This window comes from Camelus dromedarius, chromosome 8 (genome assembly GCF_036321535.1).
Source record: "Camelus dromedarius isolate mCamDro1 chromosome 8, mCamDro1.pat, whole genome shotgun sequence".
NCBI lineage: Eukaryota > Metazoa > Chordata > Mammalia > Artiodactyla > Camelidae > Camelus > Camelus dromedarius.
The window spans coordinates 75,636,246-75,649,843 of NC_087443.1; the positions used below are offsets into that span (position 1 = coordinate 75,636,246).

Here is a 13,598-nt window from a genome sequence, read left to right on the forward strand (position 1 = left end):
GGTGTGATCCTTTTGCTCTACTGTACCATCTCCTTTAAGTCTCACAGCCATCGTAAAAAGTAGTTTAATCTTTCAGATGCAGAGGCTGATGCTGAAAAAGATGAAGTGACTTACTCCAAGTCACTCGCCTAGAAGGTGATAGAGCTGGTGTTCTAACTCTGGTCTGAGTCTAAAACGTAACCTTTATGCACTACTGCCTCCCCTTCCTCAGAGATCTCGCAGACCTATTTTGTTTGGATTTGTTGGTTTTATTATGGCTTTCCATCCTGCAAGTAATTTTTAGAGCTCTTTTACATAAGTTAGCAAATGAGATCCACAGAATGTTGCCTGTAGCATGGTGATTTAGAACGTGGGTTCTGTAGACGATTGCTCGGGTTTGATCCCAGGCTCTGACACTTCCTAGTCTTACACTCTTAGGCTGGTTACTTAACCACTTTGGGTCTCAGTTTCTTGATCTGTAAAATGGGGAGAATAAGAATATCTATACCACAGGGTTGTTGTGAGGATTAAATTAATTCGTATATCCGTGTGAGGCACTTAAAATAGTGCCCAGCATAGACTCAGCTGTCGTGAAGTTGTGCCTGAGGTATTGCCAACGCTAAATAAATAGCTTGGACAGATGCTCTTATATAGGAGGTGGGGTTTGAACTGAACGGCTTAGGTTGAGGTAAAGCAGCAGAGGGGTGTAGATTCCAGGCCGAAGAGATGTGTGAGCAAAGGTGTAGAGTTAGGAATATACGCTGCTTGTTTTAGGAATATTTATGCCAGGATAGCTGATGAGGTGAGTTTGCAGAGGCATGGAAGGAATACAATTGGCAAGACCTTAGGTCTTTGCTTTTTCCTGTAGCAGTGAGTGTAGCCCAAACAGAGTTGCCCACAGTCACGGATAAGAGCCCTTTTTGTTTACTAAATACAAGCATTTATAACACTTTCGTTACCAAGCCCCTTGCAGATTCTTGAACAGCAGTACTGTAGAAAGTGTCCACAAGACTCTTGAGCAAGCAAAGCTTTTTATTAAAAGAGATACCTTGTGCACAAGGGAGAAGGCGGGGTGGGGGGGGGGAGTGCCAGCTCTCCAAGAAGAAGGGGTGAGTTGCTTTTATAACAAAAGGACCAAAGGGTTTGTCTCAGGATCACTGATCATTTCTAGAAATCATCAAACTTTGATCAGCAGGTGGCTCCATGGAGGCTCCTGGGAATAGGGAGTGTTTCTGTGAGGGAAAAGAAAGGTAGGAGAAGTTTTTGCAAGAAAGCACAGGAGCAGACAGGGTTAAATTTATAGTAGAGCTTCTAGTCTTGTGCAAATAAGTGGACCCCTTAGTGTAACAGAGGTAAAATGAATTATTTATTCCTGCGAACCTGTTTTTATCCTCCTGGACTCAGGCCCCAGCGCCTTACCATTCACCGTCCTTTTCCGAAAAGGCTGTGCTCTTATCTTCCTCTCTCATTATCACTCATCAGTACAGAAATGACAGCATTTCTTTGCAAATGCAAATTTATCTGTTTACCATCCTTCTTTCCCTCTGGTACCTGGAAGACCAGCTGTGAAGATCTTCTCTGGCAGCCTTAAGATTTTTTCTTCTTTCAGGATCCTTAAATACTAGCCCTTAAATCACACTGTCTTGATTACTTTTTTCCTAAGTGCTAGACCAGGGTTTCTCAATTTTGGCACTACTGACATTGGAGGCCAAATAATTCACAGCTGTGGGAGACTGTCTTGTGCATTGTAGGATGTTTGGCACCCCGATTTGTGACAACCAAGAGTTTCCCAGACATTGTCGAATGTCCCCTTGAGGCAAAATTGGCCCAGTTGAGTACCGCTGGTGTAGACCTGTACTGATGTGTGCTCCAGGAGGCTGGGAAAAGGTGCCCGTTCTCCTTACAACCTGGTAGAAAACGCTCTCTCAACCTATTTGCCACATCCAATTTGTTGACTGTAGAAACTGATCTTCAGGATTCCCCCAGGAGTCATTGAGATTCTGAGGTGCTGTTTGCCAAAGGGCTTTACAAGATAAATAGTCAGTAGCTTGCAGAAAGAACTCAAAAGCACAGATCCCACTTAGACCATTTCAGAAGTTCACCTGTGGGGTGACAAGGCCCTCAGCTAGGGTGATACCGCTGATGGTTAGAGAGGATGATGTACTAATAAAGGAAGATTTGAGAAGAGTTGGTAATTACCTTGAGGTGGAGGAATTACATGGACTCCACATTTTCATTTCCACTGACTGGGTCAGTGATGGGCAAAGATGGGAATGTCTGGAGGAAAAGCAGTTTAGGGGGGACAGAAGGAAAATTATTAATTTTGTTTTAGACTTTAGACTTTAAAAAGTGTCAGTAAAACTTACTACTGGAGAGTTTTGGAAGCCGGGCAGGAAGATGATCTGGAAACCAGCAGAAGAATAAGAACTAGAGATACAGGTGATCGCCAAAGCCACAAATGAGAATGGGACACCTGAGGGAGTGAAGGTACAAGAGAGTGCAAGTCTCAGCCTTTAGAGCACATTACAGAACATTCTGGGTGAATGCTGAGTGAAGGCAAAGCAACAGGAGAATAAGTGGAGGATATCACAGGAGACTTCATGACAAACATGCTTTATTCAGAATTGGGGCAAAAGAAGGGAAGCGATGTTTAAGTCCAGTCAGAAAAAAAGTACAAGCAGAGTTTGTGCCATGTAGAGTAAAGGGAACAACCCAAGGAAAGCAGAGGCACGTGTTTTTGAGAAGTGCAAGATACAGCCCAGTAAGCCTGGGCCAGTTTATGGAGATACTGGATTGTAAACTGATGGATGGTGTAGACTCAGTCCACCGTCCATTTAACAGTGGGGAACTGCATTATGTTCCAGTGCTCCCTTCACCTGGCCCCTGCAGGCATTGGAATATGCAAATCCTGGTCTGGAACTAGGTGTCCTGACTTCTATTTTAACTGTTCTTTCTGCTACCAATCTGATTTCCCTGAAAAGGGGGGTGAGTCAGAGAAATTCCCAGTACCTGGTGATGTGTTGGACCCAGGTAATTAGCACAATTGAAAAAGTAGTAAATTCATTAATAATCTCATCTTTTAAGGTTTCTCTGGAAACAGAGGGAATTTAGTCTCTGGTTTTATTTTTTGTTTACTGATAGTTTGGGAAAGAACTTGCTGAGTTGGCCAACGTCATACAGAAGGCAAACAGGTCTTCTTTATTTGGTCCCCACCAAAGGGTGAGAAAACCTGCAACCCCACCAAGGGGTACAAAAAACCTGCGACCTGTGAACAGAGCACTCACTGGTAACTCTTGTTCAGGGGTGCAAAACCCGTGATCTGAAAAGGGAGTGCCGCCCGCCATTCCCTCCTATGGATGCAATGAGGCCATGTGCCCTGAGGGCAATCAGGGAGGGCCAGGCTGCAAATTTTTAAAGGGGAACTCCCGGAGTCCCCTAATTTGGGCCCCCTTTTGCAGTTCCAACATCCTGGAACCAGACCAACACCAGGTAGAGAGGTGGAATTGGGCTCAAAGAGCCATGGAGGGGAAGCTCACCCAATCAGATTGCCGGTTACTTGCCACGTGGTCTTAATTTGGATGTCTGAGTGGTCGCCTTGGTGGATCTTCTCGAGTCCGAAGAGATAGAAGAGATAGAGCGATAGAGGAGAGAATGAGAAAAGATCAAGGGGAGAAAAGCCTTGGGCTCGGTGGGCTCTTTCATGGCTAGGGTGTGGTTAGCCTTGGGGCTGTCATGGCATCTGTGGGTGTGTTATTTGATCACAGTGTTACAACGAGCATATAATGAAGCTCAAGGTCTACTAGAAATTAAACCTCTTAATCCTCAAGGCCAACTGGGAGGTGAATCTTCCACCATTTTGGTTGCTGTCATTCCTTGAGTGGCGGTGCCCTGCCCCCTTCCCTCTTGTCTCAAATTGGCCCCACAAAGTTCTAATGTTGTGATATATAATGATGTTAAAAAACACAAAATTCAGCTGAGTAAATTTGAAGATCTAACTGGCTTTATTATCCATTGGGCAGTCTAGTAAACAGAAGGTCATTCCTAGGAGTTGGACAAAATGGAAAGTTTTTTAAAAGCAAGAGGGTTGGGCAAGGAAGTGATTAGGAGAAGAAAGGGCCGTTTGAGGCCAGGAGGTCTGGGAGGAGGAAGTTGTCACCAGTTTTTTTATCTGGCACTTTGCATCTTTGTTGGGTTGGGGTGGAGAGGGCCCACGTGTCAGATTATCCCTTTAGTGCTGACCAGAAAATGCCAAAACTGGTTGACTAAGATTCCAACAACAAGCCAGGAGGATCAGAACTGCAGTTAGGTCAGTATTTGTTCTAGATTTGGTGTCATGCACTTTAGCACAAGTGATGCCATTTTGGACCTGTGGTTTTTCTCTTCAGCAATAAATATATATTTTGGTCTTTCTCCACAGTTCCTGACTCACAGTTCCTAAAACTTTGGAATTTCCTAAGCAATAAGAGCAATGGGAGCATCTTCTGTTGTAATATTTGGTCTCTGGTCCTCAGTTTCTGAAATCACTTCAGAGCCATAAAGATTAAGTGGGTGTTTTGTCATTCACAGCAAGCCCCTTTCAACCACCCTGAGTTTCTGTTAATGTGGGGACTTTTGGAAGCACCTGAGAATGGGGCCTGGTTGCCAGGGGAATGAACCATGTGATTGGAGAGCTAGAACTTTGAGTCCCACCCCCTCCCCCCAACCTCCTGGAGGGGAGGGGAGCTGGAGGTTGAATCTGGTCACTGGCCAGCAATTTAATCAATCCATGCCTATGTAATGAAGCCCCCAGAAAAATCTAAAAGGACAGAGTTCAGAGCTCCCCAGTTGGTGAACACATTGAGGTGCTGTGAGAGTGGTTTTCTTGGAAAGAACAAGGAAGCTTTGAGCCCTGTCCCCATATCTTGCCCTACACATCTCTTCACCTTGTTACCCAAAAAACTGAGTGTGCCTCTTGGTGAGTGTCAAGACAAAAAAAAACAACCTGGATCTGGAGAAGAAAAGATTTATTATTTGCTGTAAGTAAGGAGAACTCCAGGGATCTTTCCCAAAGTGATGTCTGCCCAGAAGCAAAATTGGGGAAGTTTTAAACTAAGGGTATGTGTATATTCAGGAAGGGGCTTGAGCAGAGGAGAATTCAGCATAGAATCGGGGCAGAAGTCCAAGCTTTAGTTGACTGGAGTCACGGGGGTCAGAAAAGGTCAGCAGCTTCCTCCACCTGGGTCTGGACCTTAGTTCCTGCAGAACAACTCAAAGATGTGGGTCAGATTGTTATGTACATCCCTTGAGGAGAATCTAGGACTGTGTTATCACCGAGCTGTGGTTTCTTGACTCCTTTTCCTTTGCTCCTGCACTCCCTCACTTCCGTTAAGATCATTAATTACTGAGACCTGTTCTAGGGTAAGCACTGTAGCCAGCCTTAGATCACAGAATGGCTTAGGTCAAAATGGCTTTTCTTATGTCAAGAAAGCCACGCCTGGTTCTTTCTCTCCAGGGTCCCCCATCTTGTCTGCTGACAGTCTGGCTGTTCCTGAGTAGTATCTGTCGACTGAAATAAAATCACGCAACGTGAGAGTTGTGAGTTAAGTTTTATTTGGGGCAAAATGTGGACTATAGCCCAGGAGACAGCATTTCAGATAGCTCTGCATGACTGCTCCGAAGAGGTGGGGGCGGGTGAAATGTCAGTATTATATATGATTTTAGTCGAGGGGGCATGTGCAGTCAAGCACGCATTTAGGCAGACGCTTGCTGCTAGTCACAGGAGCAGATGTCATCGTTAATAATTTCAGTGCTTTTCTAGTGAAGAGTCGCAAAAATCTGGGCTCATAAAAAATCTGAAAATCTCTATGTGAAGACCTGACCTACCAGGTTTTCCAGAGCACGGAACGCCTAGTTCCTGATCTCTACCCTGAACTCCTTCAGGGCGTGTTGAAGTTCGGCAGCCGCAGCAGCTCATGACCTAATCCTTATAGAAGCAGATGGCAAGTGCCAATTTTTAGTTGGCATATCCTTTTGTAACAAAGCAATAATCCCCAAAGTAAAATGTCCTAAGTTCTGTGAGCTTCTCTACCAAATTAAATGAACCCAAGGAGAAGTTTCTGGGAACTTTTGATCTATAGCCAGTGGGTCTGAAGCACAGGTGACAACCTGGGCTTGCCGTTGGTATGAGGGGGTCTGGTGTGTAGGCAGTCTTGTGAAGCTGAGTCCTTAACCAGTCGGGTCTGGAGCTGTCTCCAGGTAGATAGTGTCAGAATTGAGTTGGACTGTAGGACGCCCAGGTGGTGCTGGAAAGTTGCTTGTTGGTGTGGGGAAGATCCTCCCTTGTTGGACTTGGCCACAGAATCATTACCAGTGAATCACCCAGCCACACTGAGAAGCTGCGTGGGGAAGGAAGAACTTTCAGAAACAGTGTTTTGACTGAGCGCCGTAAGGCTAAAGGCAGGATTGGACACAAGCACTGTGCTCTGATGGATCTGAGTCTCACAGAGGTATGTATATGTGTACTAAGTTTCAAAAAGTAAGTTCACCTTAGACGGTGAGTCATAGCCAGGCTTCTCATTGTCAGAAGTTACCAATAAGAAAAGTCAGCTAGAATGAGCCCTGTGAACTCTGGTGCTGGAATGGAGTCAAACCATGAAAAAACAAACCACATTCACAGACCCACACAATGGGAAGAGCCAGCGGGGCACACGTGGTGGGAACCAATGCAAATCAGGATGTGGTATGAAGCCCTTGTGTTCTGTCAGAACGTGTCCTCTAGAAAAGCCAGGGTAGGTTTTTGCAGTTTAGTACAACTTCTCTCCTGTGTCTTCCTTTTTACCTTTCATACATAGGTTTTTTTTTTTCCTTTTTTTTGTTTTCGTTTTTTGTTGTTGTTTTGGTTTTTCCCCCCTTTTCTATTTATTTATTTATTCATTCATTCATACATATGAAAGCTTCTCGATTTGAAGCACTTTAAGAATGTTTGGAGCAACATTAGCTGGAACAGAACAGAGAAGGGTTATGATGAATATAACGGCTAGGCTTGATGAGTTTGGCAGAAGATTCACCAGAACGCTCAGTAGTCAGGCATGCTGAACCTTTTTTTGTGCCGTGGGTGAAAAGTAGACAGCAATCTAGACAAGTTTATAGACCTTTTCTCAAGTTTTAAAATGTGTAAGGTAAAATGTATAGGACTACAAAGGAAATCAGTTACCATAAAAGTTATAAAAATATTTTAAATTGTGCTATAGGAATATGTGCTTCTGAAGTAAGACTTGGCAGGAGCTGGAATAGTGGCTGTAATTTGGAAGTAGCGATGAGCACCAGCACTATTTCAGCTGTCGTTTGATGATTGCTGTGATTTCTTTCAACACCGCTGTCACTTGTTCCCTACATGCATAACTGGAGGGAATGCCATGTTTCAGTCAGAGGCCAGTGAAATAAAAATATATTTCCCCCTCATCCAGATTCATGAACTTTTGCTGTTTTATCCACAAGGGTCTGCAGACCCCAGGTTTGATCGTCAGTACTTCTAAGTGCAACAGAACTCTGGGCAGTTGAGTAAGAAACGGATCAGACTCAAACTTCGAAAAGTATTTGGCAAGGCATAAATAACCATTATTCCATTCAAGTAGCAATTGCTGCTCTATACAAAAAAATGTGATGATGTGGTGCAATGGGTTATAACTGTGGAAAATCATTTTGATGGAGTGGGCACCAAAGCTGCAGAGGCTGAGGTCAACACTGAAGGGCAGGGGACAGTTGAAAATCATTGAAACCTTGGTCTGGGTGGTTAAAGGCAAGGCAAGGAAACATTTCCTTTATTAAAAACTGTCATGTTAAAGGGAAATTATTTTTCTGCCAAAAAGAATAGGTGCTGTCTTTCAATGCTTTGGTTAAAAGTGGATTCCATTCACTTAGCATAGATAGCCACTGTGTTTTACGATGAGCATCTTCCCTAGGCTCACCCCACGCTTGTGTTCCACGTCGTACTGTGTAAAGGACATCTGCCTGTTATCTTGTGTCTAAAGTAACTGCTGTGTGTTGAACAGTCATACACTTTGTCAGTGTATGACTGAGACTAAGGAGGTCACAGTTGTGTCAGCAGGGGAAAATGGGTATTGTAAGACCCACTGGCTTCTTAAGTTTCTCAGTGGTGGGCGTTCTGCTAAAGATAAACTTCGGTACAAAGGTGTTACATCGACTAAGAGACACAAAGCATTCTGCAGTGGGTTTAGTGAAGTAAATCTCCCCTAGAAGTAAGAAATGTGGGCAGTGTATTGCAGCTTTTGAAATGTAATAGACAAGTTTTGTGAGCTTTTGTGGAGATTGGTTAACCCGCTCTTTCATTCATTCAGATTATCTATCTACCTACCTACCTACCTACCTACCTGTTTATCTATCTACCTATATAAAGGGCCTCATCCAAGACTCCATCACCAGCCAGGGAGGAAAATCACACCCACACTTCTCTTCCTTCTCCAGAACTCCATTCCTCTTCCCATTCTTTCTTTGTTCTTGCTGCTCCGGATCACTCTCTCCCCTGTGGTTTCTTAGCTACACCTGCCGCCCCCAGCCCCTTCACGCTTGGGTTTCTTACCCCTCTGCTCTTTGTCCTTCTTTTTAATTCTTGCTGTCTGTCTCATCAGGAAGAAGACAGTACTTCGTGTCTCCCCTTCCTCCTTTCCAGTCTAAAGTTTTCACGTCCCAGCTGTCTTTTAATGAGAAAAAAGTGTTCCATGCAAATTTGCGCTGAACTGTCTCCTAATTCTCAAAACAAAATCAACTAGAAAAAATGAGATAATACACGTTTTCTTCTGACTGGCCAGTGTTTCTTTTTCTCAGGTGAATCAGGAGCAGAATACATCTACTCTTAGGCACAAAACTGCAAAGATTGACTGATACATAGGAGAGATTAACGGTGGTTTCAAACGTGGTGACTCTTGTTTCTTTTTTCCTCTTTTTATCCATAAACTTTTCTGTGTACTCTCAGGACTATTGAGAAAATGTACTGCAGTGTATTACTCCATTTGCTTTTTAATCCTGCAAAACTTGGCTTTGTTTCTTGCCTGTTCCATGACTTAGGCCTTGTATATATACCATCAGCTTCTCAGGAGCTGAACTTTGTCCCTGCACATGCTCTCAGGCATTTGGCAGATGCTCAGTATATTCTGTTAATTTTTGGGGGGTAAAAGGAAAGCACTAATTTCTTGAACAAGTTTATTGAGGTATAATTTACATACCAATACAGTTCATTCTTTTTGAGACTATAATACAGTGGTTTTCAGTAAATTTGCAGAGAGGTGCAACCACCACCACCGTCGTTTTGGAACATTTCCATCACCCCAAAAAGATCCTGGTACCCTTTTGCAGTCACTCCTCACTCTCACTCTCAGCGCCTGCAGCCACTGCTGTGCTTTCTGTCTCTGTGGACTTGTCGGTACTGGAAATTTCGAATAAACAGTTTCATACAATATATGGTCTTTTGTGGCCAACTTCTTTCACTTAGCAGTTTTTTTTTTTTTTGGTTTTGGTTTATGTTCAGGAAAAGACTTAATTCTTCATTTGTTTCCCTTGTACTAGAATTCTACAAAATAAAATTGGTAACAAGCTTTTGAAATTGGGTGATTTCTCTTTTCAACAAAATTGTAGCAAATCCATTGCTGATTTGAATTGTCAAGTTGAGGATTTGGGACACTCCAATAAGGAGACACACTAATGACAAGAATAGTTAGCTTTGCAATTTAACTACATTACAGCTGCGACTGCTTCTGTTACAATCACTACTACCGTATTCTTAGGGGTCAGAGTAGTGATAGTCATTACCCTTTATTGAGCTCTTACTCTGTGGTGGGCACTGGCTGAACCCTTTATGTGAATTGCTTGATTAAGCCTTAGAAAACTCCAAAAGGTTATTATTCACATTTTACAGGGAAGGAAACTAAGTCTGAGAGATTTTACCTGAGAGGTTAAAAACCACTTGCCCAAGATCACATAGTCAATAGATACCAGATGCTAGGGTTTGAAACTAACTAGTTCTTTCGGACTCTTTTCTTAACCCGTGTGCTGCCCTGTCTCTTACTAATGAGAAGCTGAAAAAAACAAAAGCACAGCTGCTTGCAGCCACTCCGGGCAGGCAGGGCGCTCTGCAGCCTGCCCCACGGCAGAACGCCCCTCACGGTGGTCAGTCAGCCCTGTTGTTGTCAGGTTTCCCTACCAAGAAAGCGGAGAAATGGGACATTTTAAGAACGAGTTCCACCTAGAAAGTTTGTACTTCCTTGAAGGTAAAAGTAAATTATCTGAGAAATTTGTTTATTTAGAACAGCTCATTGCCGGATACAGGAGATAGATATTAACAAGCCAACTTGTTTTGGTTTTTGTTTTTAATGGAGGTATTGGGGGTTGAACCCAGTGCATGCTAAGCATTGCTCTACCACTGAGCTATACCCTCCCTGCAACAAGTCAATTTGTATTTTTGATCACAAGATAGTGAATTTTAAAATGTGCCGCTTTAATCTCTTGTTTTGGTGAAAGAAGTTATAAGAATGGGTTATAGTTATTCCCAAGGAGTCTGATGTTTCAGTACTTTACTTACCTTATGTGTATGTGTTCCCTATTCACTGGGGACTGTTCACAGCTAAGAAGAAACTTCCCAACTTGCCTGTCTTGGAAAAATCCTCCCCGTGTCCTAAAATCTTCCCAGTCAGAAGCTCTACTCAGAACGACAAACGATAAACTGTCCTACACTCCCCTGCAAACATTTACAGATGAGGAGATAATGATCAAGGACACAGGTGGGTAATCTTCTCAGTTTCGCCTCATCAGTCCTCTGGTCATGACTTAGGTCATATGAAATCCCATGCCGTGTGACATGAGTGGTGGCTGTGTTCATCGAAGTTTGTGAATGGAATTTTTGACATTAATTTTAAAACATTTTTTTGAAAAACTAATACATGTCATATTAATAAAAGAAAGACTTATTCGTATTTTTCCCCCACAGTTAAAAAATTTGCCCAGGAACAAATTGCTCCTTTGGTTTCAAAAATGGATGAAAAAGGAAAAATGGAAAAATCGATAATACAAGGATTATTTCAACAAGGGGTATGTAATTAATGCTTCTTCCAATTTCAAACTTTTATAAATACTTTCCAGTGTTAAAATGTATGAATACTTTTAAATTTAGAAATTTATATTTAGGCCTATAATTAACTCTTCATTTCCTAGTCAAAATAATCTATATTCTCTTTTAGATTGAGATCCTTGTTAAAGATTTTTTAAATTGAATTAGTATGTTAAATTAGAAATACTGTGCTTTTTAAGTAAAAGGTTAGAAGCAAGAGTGATTTCCTGAGAGCAGTGGTATCAAACCAGGGGCTGTTTTGTCTCCCATGGGACATTTGGTAATGTCTGGAAACGTTGGTTGTCTAAACTGGATGTGCTATTGGCATCTAGTGGGGTAGAGGTGGGGAATGTTGCTGAACACCCTGCAGTGCCCAGGACAGCCTACCAAGACAGAATTACCCACCTTAGTAACGCCAAGGTTAAGAAACCCCACCTTAGTAAGACTTCGCACTAGAGCATCTAATCTGATACCTATGTATGTGGACATCTCAGAAGCAAAAGGCAGTATCTGAATTCCACGTTAACCAGGGCAACCGATTTCCAACTTTTTAAAAGCCCTTTAATGGAAGCACGATATATATAAAGTGGATAAAAGTAGGAATGTTCTGGCTGTGGGTAGAGGGAGAGGTCATCAGCATAGGAGCTCCAAGGAGAGCATTTCAAAATCACTGTGCTCTCCCATCTCCCCCCTCTCTGTACGTGTGAAGTGATGCTTAATTTTTATTTGTAATCCTAGGGATATCCCAGAACTAATAGCTCCTGTTCAGAGGCATTGGCTTAAATCTTGTCCTTGTTTGAAAAGTAGCTTTTTCGATTTAAATGTTTCATTTCTTACTGTTTTAAAGAGCCCAGCTTTTTAAACATACCACGTATAGTCGTGATTTTTCCAACCTTCTCAACAAGAAAACTCTTGGGGAAATGGAATCTTACGTGGACCCACAGTGGGTCACACAGCATTTCTGAGTCCACTTCTCAGCCAGGTTTCATCTTCTCTGTGTGCAGAACCCCCAGGCTTCCCTGAGAGGTCTTGGGGTACCCCAGTTTGAATACCGTTCTCCTAAGGGGGTAGTGCTCGCAGTGGGGGTCATCTGCAGCAGCGAGTTGCCGGCCAGTTCCACCCCCTGCTCCTGCTGGGATGGAGCGTCCCCGAGAGAATCTGCTTTATTGCACATCCTGCACATCCTGTATCAACCACGTGTGATTCCTGACCTCTGTTGTCCCACTTCTGTGGAGGTCGCCTTCCGTAATAGCTGACAAAGACAGTGTATCCAATGTGGGAGAAGTTGATGCCTTTTTTCGGGAAGCAGTGTCTTCAGATGACTACTAAAGATGTTACAGTCAGATGTTGTCAGGGCTTTCTCAGTCTTCAGGCACACCCCTACCCTTGAATTCTTCCTCGTAGAACATCATTCATTTCTGGTTCTCTCAGCATTTCAGTCCTCCTCCTTTGTGGTTCCACCTTCATAGCAGCGCAGCTTCCCATCAGCTTTTAAAACATAGCTGCCACACCCAGGCTTCAGCACAGTGGGATTCCATAGTGTCTGGAGAGAATAGAAATAGTATGCTTTTATCCAATAACAGTTTTGGGTCTTGAATTACATGTACACATGTGCTTTTTTATGAAATGAGGATACTTAAAAATGGAGTATTGTGGACATTTCACGTTCCAGACTTAGGGCTAATTACTGAACAGTCAGACAGTTACTGGAAAGGCTTGCCAGAATTTGGCCATGTTCACCCGACACTTTGGGCCTTGGCCTATTGTGATTCTAGGAAACACCACAAAATGTGGTCTGCTGACCATCTGGACTTGCTAAAATGGCCCCAAAGAAGAGGTCATTCAGCTATTATCTGCACTGAAAGGGTCAAGGTAGAGGAGCCTGAGTTGAGTAGAAGAGATTGTGCCAAATGAAATTGGACATCCCACTGCTTTCTTCAGTTTCCTTATTACATATTTTCTCATTATTCCATTCCGTCATCCTTCAAAACATTTTACCTCTCGTTTTTATTTTTTAGATCCCAAAAGGAAACAAATGATAGTTCTAGCATGTACTTTTATCCTTTCCAAATTTAGTTTCTGTTATAGATTTTGTTGTTACCTATAAAAGGAAAAGAGCTGTACCAAATTAAAATAAGATATACAAACAATTTAAAAATTAAGAACGTATGTGGTTACAGATTGTTTCTTAACTTCTTGCAGGAAAGTTTCCCACATAAAAATAGCTTTCTTCACCTACGTTTCCTTGTTTTTCCTGTAGCTGATGGGTATTGGAGTTGACACAAAATATGGAGGAACAGGAGCTTCCTTTTTTTCCTGTATGCTGGTGATCGAGGAGTTAGCCAAAGTTGACGCGTCTGTAGCTCTGATGTGTGACATCCAGAACTCGTTAATTAACATGATGATTGGAAAACTTGGAACAGAAGAGCAGAAGGCTACCTATTTGCCCAAGCTAGTTACGGAACAAGTGAGTAGAGATGAGTTGTTGAAATGGATCTGATCTTTTCTAAATTTAGGGTGT

At 42.7% G+C, this 13,598-nt stretch overlaps 1 protein-coding gene across 2 annotated transcripts in view; it reads left to right on the top strand.

The window, feature by feature from the left end:
• Positions 1-13,598, top strand: part of ACADSB (acyl-CoA dehydrogenase short/branched chain) — a 28,391-nt gene that overhangs the window by 1,332 nt on the left and 13,461 nt on the right. For both annotated transcript variants that reach the window (XM_031461930.2, XM_064488516.1), the window contains exons 2-4: positions 10,595-10,751; positions 10,958-11,058; positions 13,338-13,544. In XM_031461930.2, coding sequence (XP_031317790.1) covers positions 10,595-10,751; positions 10,958-11,058; positions 13,338-13,544 — 465 coding nt within the window. The remainder of the gene's footprint in view (positions 1-10,594; positions 10,752-10,957; positions 11,059-13,337; positions 13,545-13,598) is intronic.